Genomic DNA, 25,352 nt, shown 5'->3' on the forward strand with positions numbered 1-25,352 from the left:
GGAGCTTGAGGAACCATCGCTATCCTTCCCTTCCCCAGTCACTGGTTTAACTGGTTTGGCAGCCTAGGCTGGCCTGGATGCAGGAAGAGGTTGGCAAGTCTCTTGCCCATTGAAGATGGGCACGCGGCCCCAATTCTTAGGCCACCACCTGACAAGTGGTGATAACCATCTCTTTGCTGGCAGCCGGTCCGGGAGTCTGGAAGAGGTGGCTGCTCTCCCCATGCCTACCTCGCAGGTAACAAGCTATGGCTCCCAAAAAAGCCATACGAAGAGCCTGGGCCGCAAAGCAAGAAACATCCATGTACCTATTGGCTCCTGGAGCTTCTTAACAACTCCCAAATAAAACCCCAGAGGCCAAGGATAATAGGATTATGGCACCTCGGACACAGCAAGAAAATGATTAAAAGCTCATGTGTCAGGCAGGATTGGAGAGCACGTTATACTGGCCTCCGTGGCAGTAGTATAGGCAACCACAGCCCTGGGCAGAATAAACCACCGCCTACTGGGAAACTCGCCTCCACTGTGCTTCCTCCATCCTTGCAGAGTGGACGGGCTCATGTCCCACCGGTGCCCACTAAGCATGCCAGGCTGCCGTACAGACTCAGTGCAAGCAAAGCAATGAGCTAAGGAGCATGATCTACCACGGGTCTGAGGGCAGGGGCCACAAAAATCCAAAGTCAGAGGGTCGATCAGCCCCCAGCAGGTTAAAACACAAAAGCCAAGGAGTCTCGTACCAGGGAAGTGAGGTTACACAGTATGAGTATCAGAGATGAGACTGAGGAAGGAGGCTAAGGAACCAGCACTTCTGATGGGGAAACTGCAGCTCGGAGAGATGCTGCCCAAAGGCACACAAAGATGAGCAACAGAGCTGGGAGAGGGACCTCAGTCACTTAGCCCCAAGTCCCCTCTTGGGAGCAGCTGGGGTCCGGGAGGGGAAGCATGATCCAGCCAGCGCCCAACATGATCTGTAAACCTTTTTTGGGGATTCTCCTTAGTTTGATTTATCATTTGCTCTTCAAATTCCCACAGCACAATGACCTTCCCTCTCCTAACCGAAGTCCAGAAGCTGACCCCTTAAGCAGCCATGAAGATCCCAATTTGCTCTGGGCTGGTTAGTGACTCTGTAACAACAGAGGCTCTGTTAGCACAAGCAGCACCTTGCACCCCCCTGAAGAGCTGCGTCCAGCTGGTCAGTCACTCCCTCCCGCAGGTCCGAGCACCAGTGCTCAGGTTTTGTAGCTCTCCTCTTTGTACTGGCTGCTCCAGTGTTTCCTGTTGGTCCATGGGGCCAGCGAGCTCCAACGCAGAGGTGCATACATCATCTAAAACCCATACCAGTCACATGCTGCTCTTAGTCGCTGGAGACGGGAGACAGAAGGACCCGAGAAGCCCAGGAGGTTGAGACACAAAGCGGCCAGCTTCAAGAGCACGGCTGGTCTGTCTCCACCTGTCAGTTCATCTGTCTGCCCACCAGGCAACAATAATTCAAGCCCTGTTAGTGCAGCATGCTTCCTAGAAGCAGGGGTCTTCCCTCCAGCCTTAGCACCCATCCCAAAGTCAAGCTCTCCTGATCTGATGAGCTCATTTGGCCATTATTCACTCAAGTGGCTCTTCATGTCCTTGGTGGCCTGTAAGCCAGCCTCCTAATACTCTCTTAGCTTGCCTCGGGACCTAGGGAAATTCTGCCCCTGGCTTCACGTCACCTTTTGCCTTTTTGGAGGAATGAACAACGGTCCTGCTCGTCCTGCCCACGCATTTGCTCTTGAAATGGGCCCATTGGAAGAAATGCCATTTATTGATCGAGTCCTCTGATCCCTGTTGAATCTGCTCAAGAGCATGCTCAGCCACCCCAGGCCCCGTGCGTGCAAGTATTTTGTTAACTAAACCTGAGCAAGTATTTTGTTAACTTTTCCATTTTGATCTAGGCTAAAAACTGTCAGACACCAATTTGTCCGTCAAAACGTGCCACATCCCTTCCCCACACGTACCAGATGCCAGTGGCTTTTCTGGGGGCCTAGCATCCTTCCCATTTCTCCAGGAGCCTGCAACACTTCTAGACAGAGCTCCCTCCTTCTTGTAACCGCTTCCCTGCACAATTGTGGCACAAATCCCATCTGTTTCGGGGCCGGCAGGGCTGTTACTCTTGGAAGCCGAACGTCCAGATTCTTTCCTTTACTGCAAGACTCCAGGTTGATGATTTACAAAAAGAGAAATGCGGTAAAGCCTCCTGCCGCTGGACCACATTCAAACAGGAGGCCAGCAACAAGTTCGAACCCAGGTTTCAGGCTGGGAGTCCATCATGCAAGTGTCCTGAGCACTGATCATGCAGGCTGTTCTCACCCTCCTAAAGGGAAAGGCTGGTTTCGGAGGGTGCAGCAGAAACTGCCCAGTTCAAACCATCTGTTCTGGAAAGCAAGAACCATCCGGGACAGAAGAGGGTTAGCGAAGTTACATTTTTCCTGGTAGTCTTTCAGGCAGAGGAGGAAGGAAAGGCTTTGAATCCTATTTGGGAAGTATTACCTTCTCTTTGCTCCCTCCCATACGCTCAGAGGTAGATGGAAAGACTCTGACCTCAGGGTGGGGGCTCCCCTCTCAGGCTGGGAAGGGAATTCAAGCCTTCTTCAACCCTCTGCTGAGGCTGCCAGAGGTGCCAGCTTGCTCCCAGCCCATCTCGTGGGCGCGTCCAGCCAAAACCAACACAACTGGATCCAAACGGATGACCTATCCGAACGACTCCACACGTCAGTCGCGGTACCCTGGGGCTCCTACCACCACCACCCACCAGGGAAGAACTGCCAGAGCCGGCTGCGAGGACGGTGCAGCTTCGTCCCGTGAAACAAGCCCCGTGCAAACAAAGTGCTGCGCATACGTGTGACGTGGTGGCCCTGCAGGAACTTAAGAGCTTCTTTCTTGTGCTGCGGGGCTGAAGCGGGGGGAACACGCTGAACATCTTGCTCTTCTTGGAAGTGGACCCACCCACAAGATCATCACAGCAGCTAGGAAAACAAGAGGCTGATTTTTTTTAACAACGTAAGCAGAGAGTTGTTACTGCACACTCTAGGATGTGCACATAAAATACCAGGGTCACGGAAGTCAAGGGACACATGCTTACCTCTGCCTCTCAATAGTTTTGCTGTTCGCTGCTCCGTTTCCACCTCCCTGCCAGCTCTGCAAGTACACAGTCCAAGGCAGCAGCTTCCCTGGGAAGGTCGCATCGCCCCCTAAGCCCCCGTCAGCCCTGCAGAGCATCCCAGCCAGCTACAAGAACGGGCTTGAAATGGAGAAGTTTGCAAAAATCCCATGGATCGGTTACTCTGATGGGTGACACGATCTGATAACAGCGCTTGGGACCAAAGAGAGAGACTATCTGTGGAGTCTGGCTCTAAAAAGGCTCCCAGCAGGACTCTGCACAACTGAGCTATTTATTACTCAACAGCCACTTCAGTAGATCCAGTTGCTCTTGGGGAAAAAAAAAAATCCCCTTTATCCAGTGCTACTAGGGAAATGCTTAGAGCAGGTAGAAAAGTCAAGTTATAATCCACATTGTGGGAAGTCCATGGATCCAGGCAGTAACCTACTGATGGCTTCAATCAGAGACGTGTTTGCATAGACACAGACCCTTCCAGACCAACTACCCAAGTGCTTTGGGATCCTGGGATCCCAGCTCACCTGCACGATCATTTTGTCACAAGAAATCAAACCACGTCTATTGGCCACAGTATCAGAGAGAAAGGTAAATCATGTACAGCACGGGGCAATCGCAGGGTAATTCAGCCAAGCACCTTCCCCAGTCCTTACCGGTGGACTCCCCACCACCTCACGTTTGCCAGAAAAGGTGTTCGGCACCAATTCCCGTGCCGTATAGTTGAACGGTTTGTTCTGCAAGAGCAGCAGCTCGATCCCACAGCTGACCTATTACGCCTGACGGAGGCTGGGATTTAAAGGGAAGGCCTGAGCGAAGTCAAGCACTCGAGTAGGGTCTCACTCTGCTCCTCGGGTCAGCCGTGCACAGGAGCCTATTCTGACACGTTCGTTAGTAAGAGCATCGTGATGTACCGAACCACAGGGACCAAGACTACACGCCTCCCGGGAAGCACCACGGTTCTGGAGAGCTTCCAAGCCACGAACGAGGCCCGCTGTTGAGGCAGAGCTGACCGAAACCCCCCGAATGTACGTTTTGCCCAGCCCACACCCCCAGGAGACCTAACAGATCCGAACTACATGCTCTGCCTCAAAGCAAAGGTGCCCCGAGCTGACTAACGAGGCTGGCGCTGGCAGCCTGCCCAAAGCCCGCGGCCACACCTACTTTCCATGATGTGCTTGTTTTATCAAAACCAGGTTCACACCGACAAAATAGTTCTCCTTTGAAGATGGTTTGAAATTGCTGACTGGGACTTCAGCAACCATAAAAACCTGGCGGCTGATGAGCCGTGTCCTCAAACCCCCATGCCGGGGCAAGGGCGGGGGGTCACAGGTTTACCCACGGCCACGATGGGTTGCACTTTGGACCGCAGGGGTAGGCAGGAGCATGACTGCAACAGGCGCCGGAGTGGGAGGCAGGACACCGGACGGCAACCTGACCGCTGCCCGGGCAGGATTTGGAGAGAGCCACGGGGTGAAGCAGCAGAGTCAGCACTTCGCTGCCCTGATTGCTGATGGATAAAAGGTAAGCCGCATCCACCTCCCTAAAGATCAAATGACACCTGCAGCTGGCTGCTCCAGGTCACTGTGCAGTACTATGCCACCATAAAAAGCTAGAAAGCATTTTATTCACTCCCGTACCAGGAGGCTCCACGACGAGATAGCAACCCAACTTGACTGCCAGCTCCGTGTACCAGAGGTGTGACAAGGTGGTTACCCCATGAGCTGATCCCTTGAGTCTCAACTGCTGGCAGCAGAGCGGTACACGGTGCAATCCTGACAGCCCTACCAAAAAAAAAATGGATCTTTTGTTCTCTTGCATGGGCGGATCCTCAGGCCGAGGTCAGGCTCTTGACTGATTAATTAGTAAATAGGGCTGAATCTGGCTAACTTGTAACCCCTGGGGCCCAGCTCAGCACCAGATGTCAGCTCCAAAACTGACAGGCATGGTGCCGATCCTCCACCTTTTAATCCTCTAGTTCAGGGAAGTCACACTTGCCTGCAGCCCCAGGCTGGATCCAGACCACGGGCCAGATCGAAGACCAATGCTACCGTGCCGCAGTGAGGCTGGGGGAAAGGATCCAGGGCAGCAGCAGGGAGCCAAGTTCACCACCGATGGTCATGGCCAGTGGGGCCAGAGAGTCCCAAATTCCCCAGCAGGTCAAGCTGCAGGGAAAGGAGACTTCTGGTGGCCTGCCAGGCTGGATCCAGCCCGAGGGCTGTATGCTTGACACCGCTGCTTTAGTTTAAGTTGCAAATGCCACATGCAGTCTCCACACCCCCACAGTCCCCAACACAAACCAACACTTCGTATTTAGACGCTGGAAGCTGGCATGCAACTAACCTGCCGGCACAAGAGCCTCCAGACAAGGTAACAGCCCGCCAGTACGCCAGCAAGACTTAGCGTGTAGGGAAGTGTTACGGGCAAATTCAACAATAAAGCTGGTTTCTATTTAAAGCACGCTCTGAGGCCAGAGTGATCTTGCCCAACAATTAAGCATCACCCCTGCTGAGACAGACTGGGCATGTGTTTTAGCATTGCATTAGCGTGGGGCAGAAAATAATCACCGCATCCCACTGAAACTGCTGGAGGGATTGATGTAACCAGAAAGCAATTAGTCAAACTGGCATTCATTCAGCTGGGGACAGAGCTGGGGGGAAGAGGGAGAAAAATAAGCACCACCTGCTAGGCAGCACTGCTGGCTCCTGTGGCTTCACCACTTCTTTCCGGTTTGGTGTGTGCAGAAGCAGGATAGCCATACCCGTGCAAGCCAGGGCAACACCACCAAAGCAGAAGATAGCAAAGTTAGAAGGAGTTAAATCATGTTTACCTTCCGATCTGCCAGCAAAACTAATGGAGCAAGTGGAAACGCACTTAAACCGTACCACGTTGGAGACAGCCGCCCACCATGATGTTTCCTGGCCAGCGTGACAATGAGCAAGGGCATCCTACCAGATCACTCTTGTACCAAAACCACTCCTCAAACATCTCCCAAGCTAGACAAGAAGCCCTCACATTACCCTTTAGAGCAGGGGCAGGGAAAATGCGGCCCGCCAGGCCATTCTATCCAGCCCGTGGGGCCACTAAAAAAATTTAGGAAGTTAATATTTATCTGCCCCGGGCTGCCTGTCATGCGGCCCTCGATCCCTTGGCAAAACTCAGTAAGCGGCCCTCCGTCTGAAATAATTTCCTGCCCCTGCTTTAGAGGGGAAACCCAAGGAAGTGTCACAAGGATGGGAGGAAAGCTATGTGAGAACTTCTACAATGGAGTCACAGGCAAGAGGAGGGGAGTCAACCTGGAAGGGCAAAGACCTGAAGCCTCTGGATGAGCTGACCCCGACCCCAGGCCTAGTGGCCCATGAAGTACAAACGTGGTTTGTCAGTGTGCTTCCAGTGCAAACAGCAAAGATCCTGAGTTCCCAGTGTGCCAACATGACTACTGTGCAAGTGTGCACCAAGTGAGACTGCTGCGATGCACGCCTTCTCGTGCCCAAACCAGGCACTTTACCTGGGATGCCATCCTGAGACCTGCTTCGTGGCGCACAGTTCAGTGGAGGACGAGGCTGGGCTGCCCTGCAATTCCACTCGTACCAGTAAGACGAGATCATTTCTCTACCTAGACCCACTTGTCAGACCCTTCGGATAGTGTGGAAGAGGGTAACCTTCATCAATACACTCATCCTAGTCTCCTCGGGTCTCCTGATCTCTCTCTTCCCATCCAGACTGTTCCCCATAAACGATGTGTCCCTGACTCTTCCACCTCCCCATGTCCTTGCTACAGAGTCCTTCTTTTGTCCTTTTTCAGCCAAATGCTCTAGACTGCAGCACGAGAACCTCCCGTTTATCTTCTCTGTGCCTTCGTCAGACAGACAGACACAAGCTACTTCCCAGCTGCTTCCCGAGCCGATAGAGAAATGAGATGCCAACACTAGAGGGAAATGACTAAACAGTTAATATCTGTCCAAGCTCCCCCCGGTTAAACACAAAGCCCCCTACCAGAGGTGCCCGAGACGACTGAGTGACCTTGGCAGGAGCTAGGTTGGGCCGACCAGCTGATTTGGGGCCATTAGCCATGAGCCGGTTGCTGCAGCTCATTAGCGCTTTGTATTTACGCTCCCGTTTGTAGCTGGCAGGCTGCACTCTGGGACCTCATCAAATCACGGAGAGTGCCAGGTCATGCTCGCTGGGCACGGCACGGGTCACAGCACTGCAGTGCTCCCATGTCAAGGGCTAGTTTTATGAGCTCGATTAGTGGAATTGGGAGGGACGCAAAATTACAAGTGCAATAGGTCAAGCTGGGCTGGGAATTGCAACACAGCTCCGGAGCTTCTGGTTCTCATTAGCTCATATATTAATGGAAAAAAAAAAAAAAAAAGAGCAGTGCTGGGACCAGATACAGACTCGTTCGGTATGCCGCGCTACAGCTCTGTTAACCTAGGCCCCCCATTCGCTACTCAAGCAAATACAAGCACCGACTTACAGGAGATGGGATATTCAAAGCTTTGAGCTCTTGGCTCCTTTAAGGCCAGCCCTGGAAGGAGAAACTTCGTGGAAGATGTGCTTTCCCAGCAGGCAAAGGCAGGGACGGATGCCTGCTGTCCAACAGCATACAGGTTAAAAGGACAGCGATTCAAGAGGCCTCGAGGGTCAGCCGGTCCAACCCCCTGCACCAACGTAGGGATGCTACTCCCAAGTCACCCCGCCTGCCGCCTACCCGGCCTCCTCTTAAAAACTTCCCATGAAGGAAATCCCACCGCTGTCCAGACGGGCCAAAGAGGTTTGGAAATGGCAGCGCCCGCGACGTACCCAGCTAACCAGCGAGCTAATATTCCCTGGGTGCCCTTCCTCCCGGTTCTCTACTTTGAACAGGACCAGTGAAGCCAGATGTGCCGAGCACTGTGTTCGAGGGGTAAATCCGGCCTTTCCTCGGCTCCGATCTCAGGGGGGCCCTTATGAACGGAAGATTATCTTTAGGAGGCTTTGCTACCTGAGAACACTAATGGCCAGAGACTTTCCTGCGGATGACTCTGCTCTGTTAGGTTAACAACAGAAGGGCAATCATTTTTGGCCCGCACACCTGCTCTGGTACACAGCACTAAAAATGCTGATAAGATAAGAGTTTCTCAAGCTCATTCCTTCCATCACATGGCTCTCCTGAGAAGATAGTGTGTCATCGTGTAATTAAAGATGATATCTCCGCACTTACATGTGATGAAACCAAACTAAGGCTGTAAGGGTAACTCTAATTCTGGCGTTTGCTAGCTGAGCGCCTGACTTCACTCTTCAGCGGGGTTTGAAGCCTGGCATTTTCTAGGCTTTTAAAAAGAGACGGGAAGAAAAATGAGTTGTATACACGACATCCGGGCTGGAAGCGCAATGCTCTGCCAGCAGATCACGGATGAACGGATGGAGGACAAATGCCTGCTACAGCGACACAGGACCAAAATGCACGGGGGACAGGGCCCCTAGCAGCGAGCAATGCAGATACTGGCTGCCATCGCAGGACTGGCGAGATTTGGGAATTGTGGGGTCTGTTCTAGACCCTGGAGAGGAGAGGAGTGAGCACCCTCACAGGCTCCTTATCCCAGTACATCCCCTGTCCAGGTCCAGCTCTCGGGCTGTGTCACGTTCAACTTGGACTGCTTCCTCCTCCGTGCTGCCTAGGCCCAGAGATTGCAGAGCACGGGAAACTCAGGCACCCCGTCTCAAGTCGGACGCCCGGCCACAGCAGCCCAGAGCTGCTCGTGTGCCACGAGATCCTGCGCAGAGCAGTCCAAGTTTTCACACAAGTTACCTGAAAGTTTCCAACAAACTGGTGTTCAAACGTGAAAGCTTTCAAATACTTATAGCTTGGCCAAATTCGGGTGGGTTTTCATGGAGCAGCAAAACGCCCATTCTTAATACAAAAGTTTTCAATCCCACTAAATTTCAAGCCCGTGCTGCAAAGCAACCGGTCATTCACACCCACGGTGCCACTGCACCCAGAGGTGCCTTGAAGCCTTTTCAAGGATGCCATGCAACGTTAGCACTGTCAGGTGTACAAACATGATTCATGAGATGATTCCTATTTGAAATCCCTGGGTTTCACAGCATTAAAAGCTATAGATATCATTCTGAGCTCTATTTTTCCTGTAGTCAAGAAGAGAGAGAGAGAGAGAGAGAGAGAGAAGACTGAGCCATAATTTTATGAGGGATGTCTGGTGTTTAAAAAGGTTGCGAGCCACTGTCTTAGGGTTTCCTCATACAGACTGCCAGAATTTCAATGGACATAAAAATTGATTCTCTCTCAGCCTCATTCTTGAGATTTCTGCCAAACCACTTCAGCCAACGTTTAACGTCAAAAAACCTGCTTTGAGGCACATACGCAGCACAGAAAAGGTCAACTGCAATTGCTGAAGATGTGCGAAGCTATAAGCAAATGAAAACAGGGGCTTGGAATGGAAAGTATTGTGCCACCTCACTGTTAGGCAGGCCTACCAGCTCCACCTAAAGCACGGGACTAGTTTGCATCCACTTGGTACATGCACCAAGAGGACGGTGCAATGACTACGTAGAGTACAAAACAACATGCCGAGATGTATATCTAGGCTAAGTTAATAATAGTTGCCACTACAGTCCATGGACGCTACTCGTGACCCTATGACAGGGTTTATAAGAGATTACACCCATGTCTGTCCATTGAGGCTGGGAAACTAAAGTCAGCCTTTCAATAAGGCACATGGGTGTCACATCTTTATCCCATTGAATTGAAGCCTGAGAACGTTACATAGGAAACATGCACTTGCTTCGGTGTTGGCAGAAGCTGGAGACATTATACAAGATGCTGAGATTTGTCTTTAAGAAGGAACTGGAGATTTCTGCATTGCCCTCAAGTCTCATCACACACACACAAGCAAGTCAGCGTGGTCCAAAGGACAGAACCTGACTTGGGAGCCAAGGGACTGGTGTCCTGGTCCTGGCTCTATATGGCATGTAGACATTTCCCTGCTTTGGATCTCCCTTCCCCTTTTGCTTGGGAGAGGGTTGGACAAGCCAGTCTTTGAGGTCACTTCCAACCCCAACAGCAACTCCATCAACCGTTCCAGCAGGGACATGCATGCAGGGAACCTCTACTAGCATCAGAAGAAGCTCTAATGCAGAAGCACCACTTGGCAAATGTCTCATGGACTCACCTTTCAGCTCAGCATGATAGTCTTTGCTACAAGGCACTCCAAGATGGCCTTGCCTCCATTTGTGGCTTTTCATTTCAAAGCAAATCTCGCTGGAAACAGGACCACTCCAGCCACTTCACTACAGTCACCACAGCACAGCCACAGTCAGGGTGCAAGAGCTACCACCACCGGTAGAGGATCAGGAAGGACCCCAAAAAGGCCACAAGTAAATCCCCAAACTATTACATCTATAAGCAGCATCAGACCATGGACAAGTTTGGAACATCCTGCTCCGAATTTCCATGAGACATCAGTCCTGTTTCCCTTACTTACTGCACAAGTGGGTTCTTCTGCTCGGGAACACTCACAGCTAACAAATAAAAACTCCCCGAGGGAGCAAATGGTTTAATTCAATCACATCAGACACTAGACACTCAAGACTGAAGACAGACGCACGCAGAGCTTGAACACAAGGCGCCGACAACTAGCTACTTGGTGCCCTGGGCGAGGAGGGTGCGCCTGCCACTTGATATCTAAAGCAATTACTTCCCTGGATGGGAACAATTACAGTTCTCTAGGGCGGATTTTTTTTAAACACCGATGGCTAGCGGGGGAGGATCCAGGGCGCAGCCTGGTCCGGTCCCCCCTGTTTCACTAGACCCCCTCTCGCCTGCTACAGCCAAGGAAGGCGATGCCTTGCCAGCCTCACAAACAAGTGCAAGGGCAAACAGGCGCAGAACGCAGAAGCCGGGGGCAGTCAGCAAACTTGGAGACTGCTGCCCTGATGTATGAGGATGCCAGAGATTCAAACCTCTGCTGTCTGAAGAACAGTTTTAGGGTGCCAATAGTTTACTTGCAGCTTTCCCTGTTGATGCTTCAAGGGCAGACCAGAGCCTGCAGCTGGGGGATGGAGAAGGGAAGAGACAGCTCCACACGCCACGATGCTTCTTTTGCGAGGGCCTGCTTGACGGAGCCGAGCAGAAACCCAGATTGAGTTAGGAAACAGCAGGGCTGCGGGATGTTCTCCACTGCGCTTCCCTGCCCCCTCCCCTTCGGCCCACGACACCCGAGGAGCACTGCCAGACCAGTCCTGGCTGTCCGCGTGCCATGTGACCTCAGGCTGCCTCTTGGCATCCGCCCTCATGCCAGTCTCAATCAGGAGCTTTGGTCCTGGGTATGACCATCAACTGGTAGCAACGCAGTGGGGCTACCAGTGGTGGGGTAGGTCCTATAAAATACCACAATGTTGCAACCCCCAGAGTATGGGGAGCATAGGATGACTCAAAACCCTACCCACCCCCCTGCCTTGTGGGCACCCCTTGGTTGGAGAAAGGCTAAGGGACATCATCCTGGCAGAAACATGCCCTTGCTGAGGCATCAGGCAGTCAGCAGCAGGTCTTACCTGCTGCCCTCTGGGAGAAGTTACAGCCATGGAGGCACTGAACATCTGGACTCGGCCTGGCCTTTGGACTGTCTCAATGGTCTAATGGGAGGTCTTGGGCCACCTCCGCTCCTCCATACTCTTGCAAAGGCACGTGGCGCGACAGCCATAGGACTCTGTACAAGCAGATTCATCTGGCACCTAACTAGAGCTCTCATCCATCCACCATGACCCAGAGGATCGACGGTTGCCTACTACACTCCCCAGAGGGGATCTGCTCCGATTTAAGCCCATCACCACAGCGTTCACAGAGAAACAAACCGCAAAGGAGAGACTAATCCTAGCAGGACTTCCGCTAGAGAGCGGGCATACCTGATTTTGGGGCAGAGGTTGCTCTTGGGAGAAATTACCAGTTACAATATGGCAGCGGTAGCCAACCCAAAGCACGCATGCAACAAGTGCCTCAGGCAGCTGCTGTGAGACACAAGGCCCAAACACTCAAAAATGGGTGCTGGGATGAAGTCAGGAGGTCAGAGAGTAGGGATCAGGGTGGCGCTCAGGGGAGGGACAGCCCAACCTTTTTGGGTAGGTGCGCCACTACAGCAATACAGTACGATGGGTACTCCAGTGGAGAAGGGCCTCAATACGCTTCCTGGGTCACGTTTCTCTGCCACATTCAAATTAAAAACAGCTGCTTGGCTTAGCTCAGTTTTCTGGAAATGCATAATCACGGAGGCATCTCGTCTGGCAACGAGCGGAGAAGTCCTAGCTAGCACTACAGGTGTAGGAAAAGGAAGGCATACATTTTGCATCTCTTCGGTTCCACTTCCCCACTGCTCTCCCCTCCCGAACGAGGAGAAAGCCAAGCCAGGCCCGGATGTGCTCTCAGTAGGACTAAGAACACATGCGATGCTTTTCAGCCGAGCTATTTTCCAAAGCATATCAGCTGCATTACATGTACGCTGCACTGATGGGCAAGCCTAGCTGTCAAGGAAAGGAGACCAAGCACATCCTTATTAAATCTGACAAGAGTTGCAGAGAAAGGGGAATCTTCAGAGCCCAGATAAACTGGCACCAATTTTAATAAGGCATCTAAGTGCCCTCCACGACCATCTTTCACATTGGAAAAGTCATGGCAAATGCTGCATTGCTTCATCACAGCACCCTGTATTTCACATCTGTGGAACAGGTGTTAACCTCGCTCTGATCTTGAGTATAACGTCCTGGCAGAGGGGCAGATAAAACGAGATCAAAACACACGATTCAAAGTCCCCAGTTCAGCAAGCGCAGCAGAAGAGGAGAGACTCCGATTCAGAAACTGCTCCGGAGCAAAGCTGCCGAGGGCACGGGGGGAGCTGCTGGATAACGGTTCCCGTTAAGCGTGCCAGTTCTACGCCACGAGCATTACAACAGAGCACGCCTCAAGCTGAATTCTTGCAGCTTTGGCATGCGGGGAGCTAGAAATAGAAGGCTTTGGATTTAAGATCACACATGCAGAGATCAGCCAGCAAAAAGAAACAGTGCGGGCGCATGCCAGACAGCGCTGGGCTGCGACCTAGGGAAACAGCATCTTAAAAACACATTTGTCAACTGGGCCCGAGATGCAAGCGCAGACCGCCCATCAGCTTCTTTCCATAAATACGAGATTCTTGTGCTCATTCACTCCCTGCTGTAGATCAAGAGCCAAGCCACTTATTCAGCTCCTTGTAACCCTCCCAGCCTCCCTCCTCTACAGCAACGAAGTGTTTTTAGAGGAGAGTTATTGCCATCTGTGAGACCTACCTTCCTGTTGGAGAGCATGGTGGGGGAGGGAGGGGGGGGGGACTTCCTGCAGCACATCTCCGTATAACACCTTTCTCCTTGTGCACCGAAAGCTATAAATTGGATCCCTCTGACCTAAAACCTAGCGTGTGCAGGCTGCATGCAAGGGGATCCGACAGCGCCGGTGGTTATTCAAGGTCTTGTTGACAGGGCTAAAAACTGCTCCACTTTCACAAGCTTTTAAAAACAGTCCTTGAAGGGAGGAGCTTGCCTTCCACATACCGCTTGGTAAGGAAGCTCTGTTTGTACTGTAGGCGATTAAAGGACAGTCTAGGGGCACTGCAGTCCCCTTGGTTTGATTTCTGTGCCATTAGGCAGCTTTCTTTGTTGCCGTTTTTAATGACAGTCCAACTCCCACAGATTGATGAAAAACCCGCCATCACCTCCTGCCCCACTGCACGGACCAGAGGGCAGACGGAGCACGAAGTCATCCGCTCTTCTTCCGACACAACCCAGGCTCGCATCGCCTACTGGGGCTGATCAGTTTAACCTTTTCGTCGACATTTCCATTCCACGTTCAGCTTAGGCACAAGCACTTCCCATATCAGAAGTGAGCTTTAAAACCCGGCCTGCTGGGCTAACATTTTCCATAGAAGACACGCCATTCTTTAATGGTTTTAACACTCGGTGTGTGGAAGCACTGCGACACGGTGAGGAATTGTGTTCCTCACCCTGGGGGAATGGAGACCTAGGCTTATTCCTGGTCATCGTTATGCTAGCCACCAGGATACAGTTAAATCGTACCGGCCTGGGGAAACCGTCTCGTGGGAATTTCACAAGGTCACCCTGGGAGAGGATTCCTCAAGGAGTCTAAGGGACTCTTGCAAAACCCGCTGTGCTATGCCAGGCCGGGCCAGTTATCAGTGATTTATGCTAGTTTCAAAGGACGCAAAGGAAGCAGTTTATCTCCAACCTATCTGCACTTCTTAAAGGACACCGGTGCAGGACAGAGCTGGTGCTTCAGGGCAGCTCTTCTCCAATGGCCATTTCAAGCAAGAGATCTCTGCTAACCTATCGGCTTGTCTACGCAGAGCCATCTGCCAAGACAGCTCTCCGGGAAGCCATCCGGTGCCGTTCAGCCAGTTTACCTTCCCCCACGTGGATGCTACTCCAGATTGGAGCGCTTGCACAGGGCAATCGTTCTGGAATAGCTATGCTGGCCAGCTTCCCTGGACAGACAACTCCTCGTATCATACAACAGCAAAACAACCTCTGGTCTGCTCTCCAGGTTACAGAGCAGATTCACAAGCTTCCCGAATCACAGCGAGCAACGTCGGGCTCAAACGTGCCAGTGCAATTCCAATTCCCAATAACCAACCTGGCTTGCAGCAGCCTGGAGTGGGACTACACCTCCTCAGCAAGAGAGGCTGAGCATTCATCACCATTTTCACTCCTCTATGACTGCTCACACCAACAGCCCTACCCGTACAGCGAGAGGACCAGATGCCCCGAGTGAAGGTAGCTAAAGAAGACTGAGAAGCCTTCTAGGAAATAATGCCACTGCCAAGGACAAAGGGAAATCAATATTATAAAACCTATCTAGTCAAAGCTAAACAGTAGGTCATCCACTTTCCTGGAGCTCACAAAAACTTGTGGCCACACTGGCAATAAAACCATCAGAAGACAACCTTGGGTTTCAGCCTCTCTTCCCATTTCCACAGCTCCGAAATGGGGTAGGAAGTAGGCTGTAAGGTTTCCAATCGCTGTATCAGGTAGACAAGGTTAACATGCTTACTTTCCCAACCAAAACAGCACAATCCTTTTTATCAATCAAGATGAGGTTCAGAACTTGAAGCCTTCAAGTGCCTTGAACCACAGAAACACCGTTAAATTAGTAGTGGGTCAACCAGAGAGAGCCCTTCAAAGCCTAGCGTGCAGATCAAACACAGCCTACAAATTTTATTGCACAGAAGAACTCTTGAGTGCAGTTTACAAAGTTCACCCGAGTGTCAGAGTTACCTTGAGAAAAGGTTAACTCAAATACTCCCCATTTACCTGGCTGTGGTGTTAATACAATGGTAAAGATCTCCTCCTTCAGGAAGGCTCTCACGGGGACTGAACTTTTCTACAGTACTTTGAACGAGGACATGATAAACTTCCCCCACCGCAGACTACTCCGAGTCTCCCAGCACGGGACCCCACAAAATGGGCAAGGTTGGAGCATCTTCCCACCCCTTGCATACAACCCCTTGAAAAGGTTTCCCTGCGTGCTGCAGCTGAAAGAGAGGAACAGGTTTTAGAGTTATTGAACGATTGCTTGCAACAATAAAAAACGCACAATGAGAAGTTAAGAGGCGTCTACCAGGAGACCCTCCCACCCTTCCCCTTACGCCCCAACCAAGGAAAAACTGAAAAGCCCCAGGCTAACCATCACAAAAACCACAGTCCAGTTTTGGTTAGGCAACAAAGCGCATGCTACTCCACACAGCAGGGAGTGCACAGATACAGAAAAAACCATATCGACATGTGGCTCAGCTTGTGGTTGCCAGGGCAAAAACGAGAGGAGAGGGGAAGGTCTGTAACGCCGGCACGTGTAATTAGCAAATCAGTTAGAAGTGAACTGTAAGGCCCATGGTTAAGGAGGAGGGAGAAAAAAAAAGCCCCAAAGCTATTCACGAGCTACAGATCTGAAGCATCAATGAGGACAGCCGCGAACTGCACACAAGCATGCACCAGGCAGAGCGAGCCCGGCTGCACTGGTGACGGGAATTCAAAAGCCTTGTTGATCTCAGCACGTGCATGTGCGCGAGCAAACGGCCTGCAAGACGCTCGTGACCTATATCACCCACCCGCCCCTCTTCCGACATACGACCAGCCTACAGGGCTGGAGATGCCACCACGGAGGGTGCAGACCCATGGCAGTACCTGCCGGCGGATGAATACAGATACACAAAAAAACATTCAGCCAAAAAAGACTGCATTCACACACATGCACCCCCGGCTTGACAGGAAACAGACACATGCCATCACCAGGTGCACACATCAGGCGACAGACAGGTGCTTATCTCCAAATTGCTCCACTTCTACTTCCAGTGGAGACGGCAGAGTGAAAGAGCTCCCCAAAAAAGGTAGCAGCCCTCTTTTCTTAGGCCAGCTCGGCCACACATTGTAACCGGGCCGCCCCTCATGCCCCCCGCCCCTCCGATGCACGGCGGCGGTCCCCACCTTTCTTGAACTCCTCCAGCATGGCATCGAGCTTAGTGTCGTTGAAGACAAAGTGCAGCGGGTGGTTGTAGAAGCGGGTGATGGTTTTGAGCGGGGTGCAGTCGTCAGGGTCCACGAAGGCCAGGTCCTTGACAAAGAGCAGGTCCACGATGTTGGAGCGGTCACCCTCGAAGACGGGGATGCGGGTGTAGCCGCTCTCCATGATCTCCGACATGGTGTTGAAGTCCAGCACGGCCTCGGCGGCGATCATGAAGCAGTCCCGCAGGGGCGTCATCACGTCCTCCACCGTCTTGGTGCGCAGCTCCAGCGCCCCTTGGATGATGTTGAGCTCCTCCTTCACCAGGTCGTTGTAGGGGTCGGTGACCCGCAGCATCTCCAGCAGCTTCTCCCGGTTGTAGACCGTGCCGATCTCCTGGCCCAGCACGCAGTCCAGCAGCTTGCTGACCGGGTAGGAGGCCGGGAAGGTCATCATCATGAAGAACTTGGTGAGGAAAATGGTGTTGGCGCCCACGGCTAAGCCGTGCCGCGAGCAGATGGCCTGCGGCACGATCTCGCCGAAGATGACGATGCCGATGGTGGACACCACCACGGCCACCAGCCCCGAGCCGGCGATGTCGTCCAGCAGGATGGTGAGGGTGGTGTTGACCAGCACATTGCCCAGCAGCAGCGAGCACAGCAGGTAGTTGCCCTGGCGCCGCACGGGCTCGATGCGCTTGGCGTAGTTCTTCTCCTTGTCCGTGCCGCAGTTCTGCACGATGCGCAGCTCCATGGGGTCCAGCGCCATGAGCCCCAGGTTGAGCCCGCTGAACATGCCCGAGAGGCACAGCAGCAGCGAGATGAAGATCACCTGCAGCCAGAAGGGCAGCAGGAACTTCTTCTCCTCGCCCACGATCATCTTAGTGTCCTCGCCGTCGTGGTAGATCCACGTCGTCTCCGTCCAGCCCGGCCCCTCGGCGGCGCCCAGCGCGCCGGGCGGCGCCGCCACCGAGGTGCACAGGTAGTACGACTTGCTCTTCTCCGTCTTGCGCAGGGGCTTGATCTCGATCTCGATGATGCCCGACGTGCGGCGGGTCTGCAGGATGCGCGGCAGGATGATGATGTCCGACGTGCGGATGCCGCAGCGCTGCGGGGCCGGGGGGCCGCCGGCGGCACCGCCACCGCCGTCGCTCCCGCTGCCGCCACCCGGCCCCGGGCCGGCCCCCGGCGCCGCCGCGCCGCGGTGCCGCCGCTCGTGCTCGGTGAAGGCGATGCGCGACCACGTCTCGTTGTTGATGTTCTGCCCGTAGACCCGCAGCTTCACCCGCGTGCGCTCGCTCACGCGCAGCGCGCCGCCCTCCATGAACGACACGTCGTCCGTGTCCTCCAGCCGCAGCCCGATGATCACCGTCTCCTCAGGGCCGGCGGCGCTGGCGGCGGGGGAGGCCAGGGCGCCGGGCGCGAGCTGCTCGCCCAGGCAGTGCCCGCCCAGCAGCAGCAGCGGCAGCAGCGGGAGCGGCAGCGGCAGCGGCAGCAGCGCCCCCCGGCCGCCCCCCGCCCTGCGGCCCGGCGCCATCTTGACTCCGGGCTCAGCCCCGCCGCGGCCGGGCGTCGCGGGGCGGCTGCTGCGGCTGCGGCGGCCGCTGCGGCATCCTCGCTCGGGCCCCCTCCCCCCGCGCGGCGCGGCGCTGCAGCTCCTGCCCGCCCGCCCGCCCGCCTGCGGCCGCTGACGGGCGCCGACTGCCGGGCCCCGCGCGCCGCCCAGCCCACCCCGACGCCGGGGGGCGGAGCCGCCGCCGCAAGCCGCCAATGGCCGCAAGCCGGCCCCGCCCCCGCCGCGCGTGACTCCGCGTGTGGGGCCGCAGGCGGCGCAGCCAATGGCCGCGCCGCGCTGGCGGCGGGAGGGCGGGGCCGGCCAATGGCTGACGGGGGACAAGGCCGGGGGCGGGGGGGGGGGGGAAGGGGGCGGTGCTGCGCTCCGGGAAGGAGCCGCGGCTCCACCTGGCGGCCGCGCTCGGGGCGCGCTCGGGGGGCGGGCCCGCGGGAAGCCCCGCCCCCACCCCTCCCAGCCGAAAGGCGACTTTTTTCTTTTCATGTTTTTTTGCAAAAATAGTTTTTTATCTACAGAGAAACACGGCTGTGCGGGCGAGTCCCACAGCTTTCAGCACACCGGCGTCAGCAGCTGGAGAACAATTTTTAAGCAACCTTTATATATATATACACACACACACACACACACACACACACACGTACGTGTGTGTGTGTGTGTATATATATGTGTGTGTGTATGTGTGTATATATATGTGTGTGTGTGTGTGTGTATATATATATATATATATATATATATATATATATAAAGGTTGCTTAAAAATTGTTTTCCAACTATTGAAGTTGGTCTAATATATGGATATATATGGATATATATATACACATATATGTGTATATATGTATATATACGCATGTATATACACACATGTGTGTGTATAGATGTATGCATGTATTGAAATATATGTTTAAATGTATTGAAATACATGCTTAAATATTTACACTTAAATATATTTAAAGATACACTTTAAGCATGCATTTGCATGCTCAACTATGGACTTTAACATATTCAAATGTGCACTTGGGTATTTAAAGCTATGTGCCTATTGGAATAGTTCGCATATGTTGAGGTGTACGTATATATATATATATATATATATATATATTTACGTCCGCACGTAAGTATGTTTCTGGTGAAGTGCGAGTTATTTCCTCCAAGCGCTGCTGGCGAGAGGGAAGTTAAGCAGGAAATCCTGAATTTGCGCTGGCGCTCGGTCCCTGGATGCAGCGTCGGCTTGAATCGAGTAGATCATAGGAAACGTTATTTTCCGAGGACACTGGCTACACGTGACTGCCTGGGTAACATCCAGCCGTGCGTTGTTTCCAGGGGCTGAGGTTTAACATTTGTTCTGGCAGCAGATGAGACTTCAGATGCCGCCTGCGTTGCCGACGTGCCCTGGCAGAGGGCCAGGCGCGGGAGCTTGCACCGAAGCCGTTCACTTTGGGGGCAGATCAGCTCCAGTCCAAACCCCAATGCGGTGGGCTCATCTCCTGTCCCAGCCTCCCCCTCGGTGTCTTAGACTCAGAGAAAACGAGGCTGGAAGGGAGTTCAGGAGGTCACATCTCGTCCAACCCCTGCTCAGAGCAGGACCAGCTCCGACTACAGCATCCCAGACAAGTCTACCCAGGTCTTCAACACCTCCAAGGTTGGAGACGCCACCACCTCTCTGGGTAACCTGTTCCAGTGCTTCACCACCCTCCTAGTAAGAAAGTTTTTCCTAATATCCAACCTCAACTTCCCTTGCTGCAGCCTGAGCCCATTGCTCCTTGTCCTGTATCTGCCCCCACTGAGACCAGCCCAGCTCCATCCTCTTTGCAGCCCCCCTGCAGGGAGGTGAAGGCTGCTATTCGATCCCCCTCGGTCTTCTCTATCCCCCATGTCATTGCTCATCACTGCTCTCCCGTCAGGACAGCTGCCCTACAACTCATTCAAACTGTCAGATAACTTCTCATCCTTTGCTCCACTGAAGGGGTTTTGCTGTTCAAGACCCCTCTGTGGTTTGAACAGCAGGGAAAACACAGATGACGGGACGTCCAAAGCCGTATAGAGGGGGATGGAGGCTTAAGGGAGGCCGTGGCAATGAGCCGCACGGGAGCAGTTTGCTTTGCAGTCCTGGAGCCACCTATTGCATTGCCCGGCCTTGCCGTTGCGCCTGGCTCCAGAGGAGCGAGGCTCTCATGGTACCAGCGCTCCTCTCCTCTTGCTAAGCAGCGCCAGCTCCGTGAGCAAACGATGCAGCGACAAGGGGGTCGGAAGGCTTACTTTGCGAGGGGCGTACAGAGCCGCAGGGAAAGACTCTGCTGGAGTACGGAGCACCAATGTCCAGCGGCAGAAACAGGAAAGGTTGCGTTTGGGAGCCAGCCATCTCTCAGGGATGAGTTTCTTCCGAGAAGCAGCCCTCCCTGGCCGTCATGATTGACTTTGCAGCTCTATTACAAACCTAGCAGGGCCCGCGTGTGCGTGTCATGACAATGAGGCGATTAAAAATTAACCTCCGGGCTCCCGACTGCTGCGGCCCCCTCCCCTCCCTGCTGCGCGCGCGGCCCCCCGCACCCAACATGACATTTCTTTGCCTATTGCGCTCCTGCGGGCCGAGCGTTTAATATTGATGAGAGCCGCTCCTCTGATGGAGGCTAGTTAGCGCAGGGCCCAGGCTTCAGCTGCCCAGGGTCCCTCCCTCGTCAAATTAGGCCGGGAGTTATATGCCAAGAATTACCATCAATGGGACGAGCTCTTTGTATCTCCCACTAGGGAACACTCGGAGCCTCCTCGTGCTCTCTGCTGGGGTCACTCTGCATGCAGTCATAGCTAGTCTGCAGAAGAGACTGGGGGGGATTTGAGAGCAGCCTTTAATGACCGGAAGGGTGATTACAAAGAGGATGGAGCTGGGCTGCTCTCGGGGCGGGAGGCAGATGGCAGGACAAGGAGCAATGGGCTCAAGCTGCAGCAAGGGAAGATGAGGTTGGATATTAGGAAAATCTCACGAGGAGGGTGGTGAAGCACTGGGACAAGCTACCCAGAGAGGTGGTGCACTCTCCATCCTTGGAGGTTTTGAAGACCCAGCTAGACAAAGCCCTGGCTGGGATGATGCAGTTGGGGCCGGTCCTGCTTGGAGCAGGGGTTGGACTAGATGTGACCTCCTGAGCTCCCTTCCACCCTCATTGTCTGGAAATGGTAGAAGCATTGCCCGCAGATGGAGGGCAGTGATGCTTCCCTCTATTCAGCACCGGGGAGGCCACATCTGGAGTCCTGTATCCAGCTGTGGCCCCCACGACAGAAAGGATGTGGACACGTTGGAAAGAGTCCAGTGGAGGACAGTGAAAATGGTTGTGGGCTGAGGGACAGGACTGGTGAGGAGAGGCTGAGGGAACTGGGCTGATTGAGTCTGCAGAAGAGAAGACCGAGGGGGATTGACTAGCAGCCTTCACCTCCCTGCAGGGGGGCTGCAAAGAGGACGGAGCTGGGCTGGTCTCAGTGCAGGTGCCAGAACAAGGAGCAACGGTCTCTGGTTGCAGCAAGGGAAGTTAAGTTTTGATATTAGGAAAAACTTTCCCATGAGGAGGGCGGTGAAGCACTGAAACAGGCTCCCCAGAGCAGTGGTGCAGTCTCCATCCTTGGAGGTGTTTAAGACCCAGGTAGACAAAGCCTTGGCTGGGATGATGCAGTTGGGGCCGGTCCTGCTTGGAGCAGGGGTTGGACTAGGTGTGATCTCCTGAGCTCCCTCCCACCCTCATTTTCAATGATGCTATGAAAATACTTTTAGGCCCTGATTCAGGAGAGCCTTTAAAAGCATGTGCTAAACCCACTGAAGATGCTCCTGTTTCCTGAGAGCAGTACATTTTGCAATTCCCCCTGCGGAGGAGGTAAGTGTCGTTATCTCCATTTAAAAAAAAAAGAGGCACAGAAAGCTTAAATAACTTAACCGCGATGCCACAGCAAGTCTGCAGCACCCCGAATCGCTCCAGCCTGCTGGCTACTCCCGTATCTCTGAATTAGACGAGCAGCGCCCCAAGCACCCGGCGCCCTGGGAAGGGGGTGAATGGTGCCGGGGCGCTTTGAGGAGCACAGCTACGGCACCTCCTAAGAGAGAAGCTGAGCGGCCAGGTTTGCTTTCTGGGTAACGATCTCGTGACAGTTTCTGAGATGTGCAGCAGGCTCGTGGCCCCAAAGAGCTCCAACCGGAGAGCCGTCACCTCCATTCCCAGCGGAGGAGCCGCTAGCGCAATGCCGGAGGTGACAATGCAAGACGGATAAAGTCCTGTTAGCACTTCCTCTCCGTTCTCCCGAAAATGCAAAGAGCCCGTGGAAACAAAGTCATGCAAATTCGCTGGCATTTAGCAGTGGCCTTTTCACGTATGCATGCTGGGATGGGGGACCACCCCCGGCTGGAGCTGCTGGGGCATCTGAAAGGCTCGGGCAGGGTTTCATGGCTTTTTAATGAAGTGGCTCACAGGTGGGGAAAAGCTTAAATCCGCTCTTTCATTCGCACCCTGAAGATCTCCTTTGATAAGAAGAACTAATTGCAGTAGATGTGCCAGGATAGGGTGCCGGCATTTGAGCAAGTCCTTGCGAATAACAGCAGGAGGGGGATACGACTGGGGCGTCTGTTTGCAGGGGAGGAGAAGGGGAATCTTAGGCCCCGAGCCTTGATCTTGTTATCGGATGCATCTTCTGATGCATGTGCCCTAGCTAGACAGCAGCTGAGACCAGCTCACGCTGGCACCCAGTGCGACCTACCTCCATTCCCCCTCTGACAGCCCCAGGCCCTTCAGCCTCCCAACATCGTGAACGGGGGGACCTGCACGCCAACAGGCAATCATCCGCCAGCTTGCCCCTGGCTCTGCAGCCTGACTCCAGCTCCATCGCCTCTCCGGCCCAGATGCCTGGGGCTGGCACATGCTGCACTCAGAGGCCCACGCTCTCTACTCTGTCTCCAGACACCGAAGCAAGTCGGGAAAGTCTCCCGTTATCCCCTGGGCGTCCAAACCTGCCTGCCCCACACGCACGGACAGGGGCAGCAAGCCAGCAACGCGCTACCCCTTCCGCTCACCCCATCGGACGGAGACAGCGTGAAATCCTCTCCTCCCAAGGCACCGCACCTCAAGTTTCCTTCCAGCTCTAGCTCAGTTCAACCCAGCTGAGCTGAGGAGCTCTGGCAGGGCAAAGCACGTTGTAAGCGCTTCGGTGCGACGTCCTCCACTACTTGATCCACGTGCACGTGGGAACTGTGCTGGCCCCAAACAAAATAGGTCCCTGGGCTTGATCAAAAGCATGGGAAAAAGCTTTATTGCAACAGCGAGAACTCGGTACAAGCAGGAACAGCACGGAGTCGTCCCACCCTCCCCGTGCCCCGCTGGGACCTTGCTGCAGCTGTGGCTGGGGTGTGTCTTGCTTGGCTATGCACAGAGAGCAAGGCCCCGAGCCCAGGTCCCGGAGGCGCCCAGGGACTAACTGCTGCCTCTCACATACAGTCAAGGGCTCTGGTTCACATCAGCACCATGCCCCATAGCTTGTGTTTAAGGGGATGGCTACACAAACAGCGTATCCCCAGGTACGCAGGAGGCAAGGAGTTTCTGCACATCATCTGGGCTAAGCAGCCATGGTTTGGCTTCCACGTACGGCAGGTAAGACGGTGCACGCAGGCAGGCGCTACGGGACAGCCTGCAGCGAAAGCCTTGCTCCATTTGGCCTGTGGCGAACTGTTGGTGTGCCCCGTGCGTTCCCTCGATTTGGGACCGTGTTTGGTAGGGAACGATAATACCCCATCCGCATCCTTCACCAAGAGACAGGCCCAGCTTCCGACCTCCCTCGCTGCCCTGGTAATCAGGGATACATTCATTTTGGCAGGGGATTTCTCCCCTCTTCCTCGTCCTCACTCTCTTCACCGACTCGGTTCCCCCGCTGCGCTCGGACAAGCCGCTGTAACCGCAGGATCCCAGGACAGGACTGGGATCACTTAGTGCGTTTGCTGGATGTATTCAATGAACCTTGGAAACTGGAGGGAAGCTTTGACTCTTGAGTCCCTTCCCTCCGAATTAGCCCGCTATAAGCCCCTTCTAATTAGGGGTACCATCAGCATCCTTCGAAAGGATGGAGCGACAGAGGGTAGCATGCAGGGCAGCGGGCTGAAGCCGCAGCAAAGCGGCTTGAAAACCCGATCTCAGGAAAACCCTTCCCAGTCGTCAGTGCAGTAGGACAGGCACCGAGTCGCCGGAGGGAGCTGTGGACTCGCCTTTGCTGGAGGTTTGCAGCAGAGGCTGGGTGGGCGTCTGTCCGAGAGGGTTGGACTGCAGGACCCTGAGATCCTAGAAGCACAGACAACGAGGGAGGAAGGGACCCCAGGAGGTCACATCCAGCCCAGCCTGGTTAGGAAGGCTGGCAAGCCCCAGCCCTCCGCTCTCGCTATCTTTTGTAAGCCCCTGTGCGCAGCGATCCTGCCCCCTCTCAGCCCTCTCTAGCCAAGCCAGATGAATCCCTTAACACGCCAGACACCGTCAGTATTCCCGCGTGAAGAAGCGGGGGCAATGCCCCAGCAGCAAACCCCATAAAGCTGGGCACAGAGGTGAGGGCACTTCCGATAGTCCCATTTCTTGTCCCTTTGAGGATCGCGTATGAGCCAGGAGCAGGTGGGGCCGGACCTGCTCAGGAATATCCCTCGCCGAGTGCTGGGGATGTGGGGCGGGCAGACCCTTGGCACACCCTCCCCAATGCTTTGCCTTGCATCAGGCTGTTTTACACCACTTCAGTGCACCGTGGCCTTTAACCAGAGAAACCCAAGGATACAATAACCAGTCGCCTTTCTCGGCTGGACGGGTAATCCTGGCGGGACCTGGACAACGGGTTCATCTGACAGACCTGCTTTCCTGCAAACCCTGTTGACTGCCGTGGCTTGCATTTTTAGTCTCTGTGTTAAAAGAGCCCCAGATCCGCTTGGGAGGGCCGGGGAGGCGGAATCTGTCCCTTCGCTTTGTCCTTGCTTGCTTTCTGTTGCTTTGCAGAACAGAAATCTCCACTTCCACCTTTTCTACCTATTTATGATTTTCCCATCATGCTCCGACACAGGGCGCACACTAGATCTAGGCTCTTTTTGTTTCTAGCATTCAAAAAATC

At 54.0% G+C, this 25,352-nt stretch overlaps 1 protein-coding gene across 3 annotated transcripts in view; it reads right to left on the reverse strand.

Annotated features, from left to right (window-relative positions):
* CNNM2 (cyclin and CBS domain divalent metal cation transport mediator 2) overlaps positions 1–18,331 on the reverse strand; it is a 135,939-nt gene extending 117,608 nt beyond the window's left edge. The window contains exon 1 of one of the 3 annotated variants that reach the window (XM_059730204.1): positions 16,661–18,330. In XM_059730204.1, the coding sequence (XP_059586187.1) occupies positions 16,661–18,212 (1,552 nt within the window). In that variant the 5' untranslated portion in view covers positions 18,213–18,330. Of the gene's footprint in view, positions 1–16,660 lie in introns of all 3 variants that reach the window. The other 2 variants (XM_019485876.2, XM_059730205.1) reach the window with 2 other exon arrangements.
* Between the last annotated feature and the right edge of the window lie 7,021 nt (positions 18,332–25,352).

The sequence above is a fragment of the Alligator mississippiensis genome, chromosome 6, assembly GCF_030867095.1.
Source record: "Alligator mississippiensis isolate rAllMis1 chromosome 6, rAllMis1, whole genome shotgun sequence".
Lineage (NCBI taxonomy): Eukaryota > Metazoa > Chordata > Crocodylia > Alligatoridae > Alligator > Alligator mississippiensis.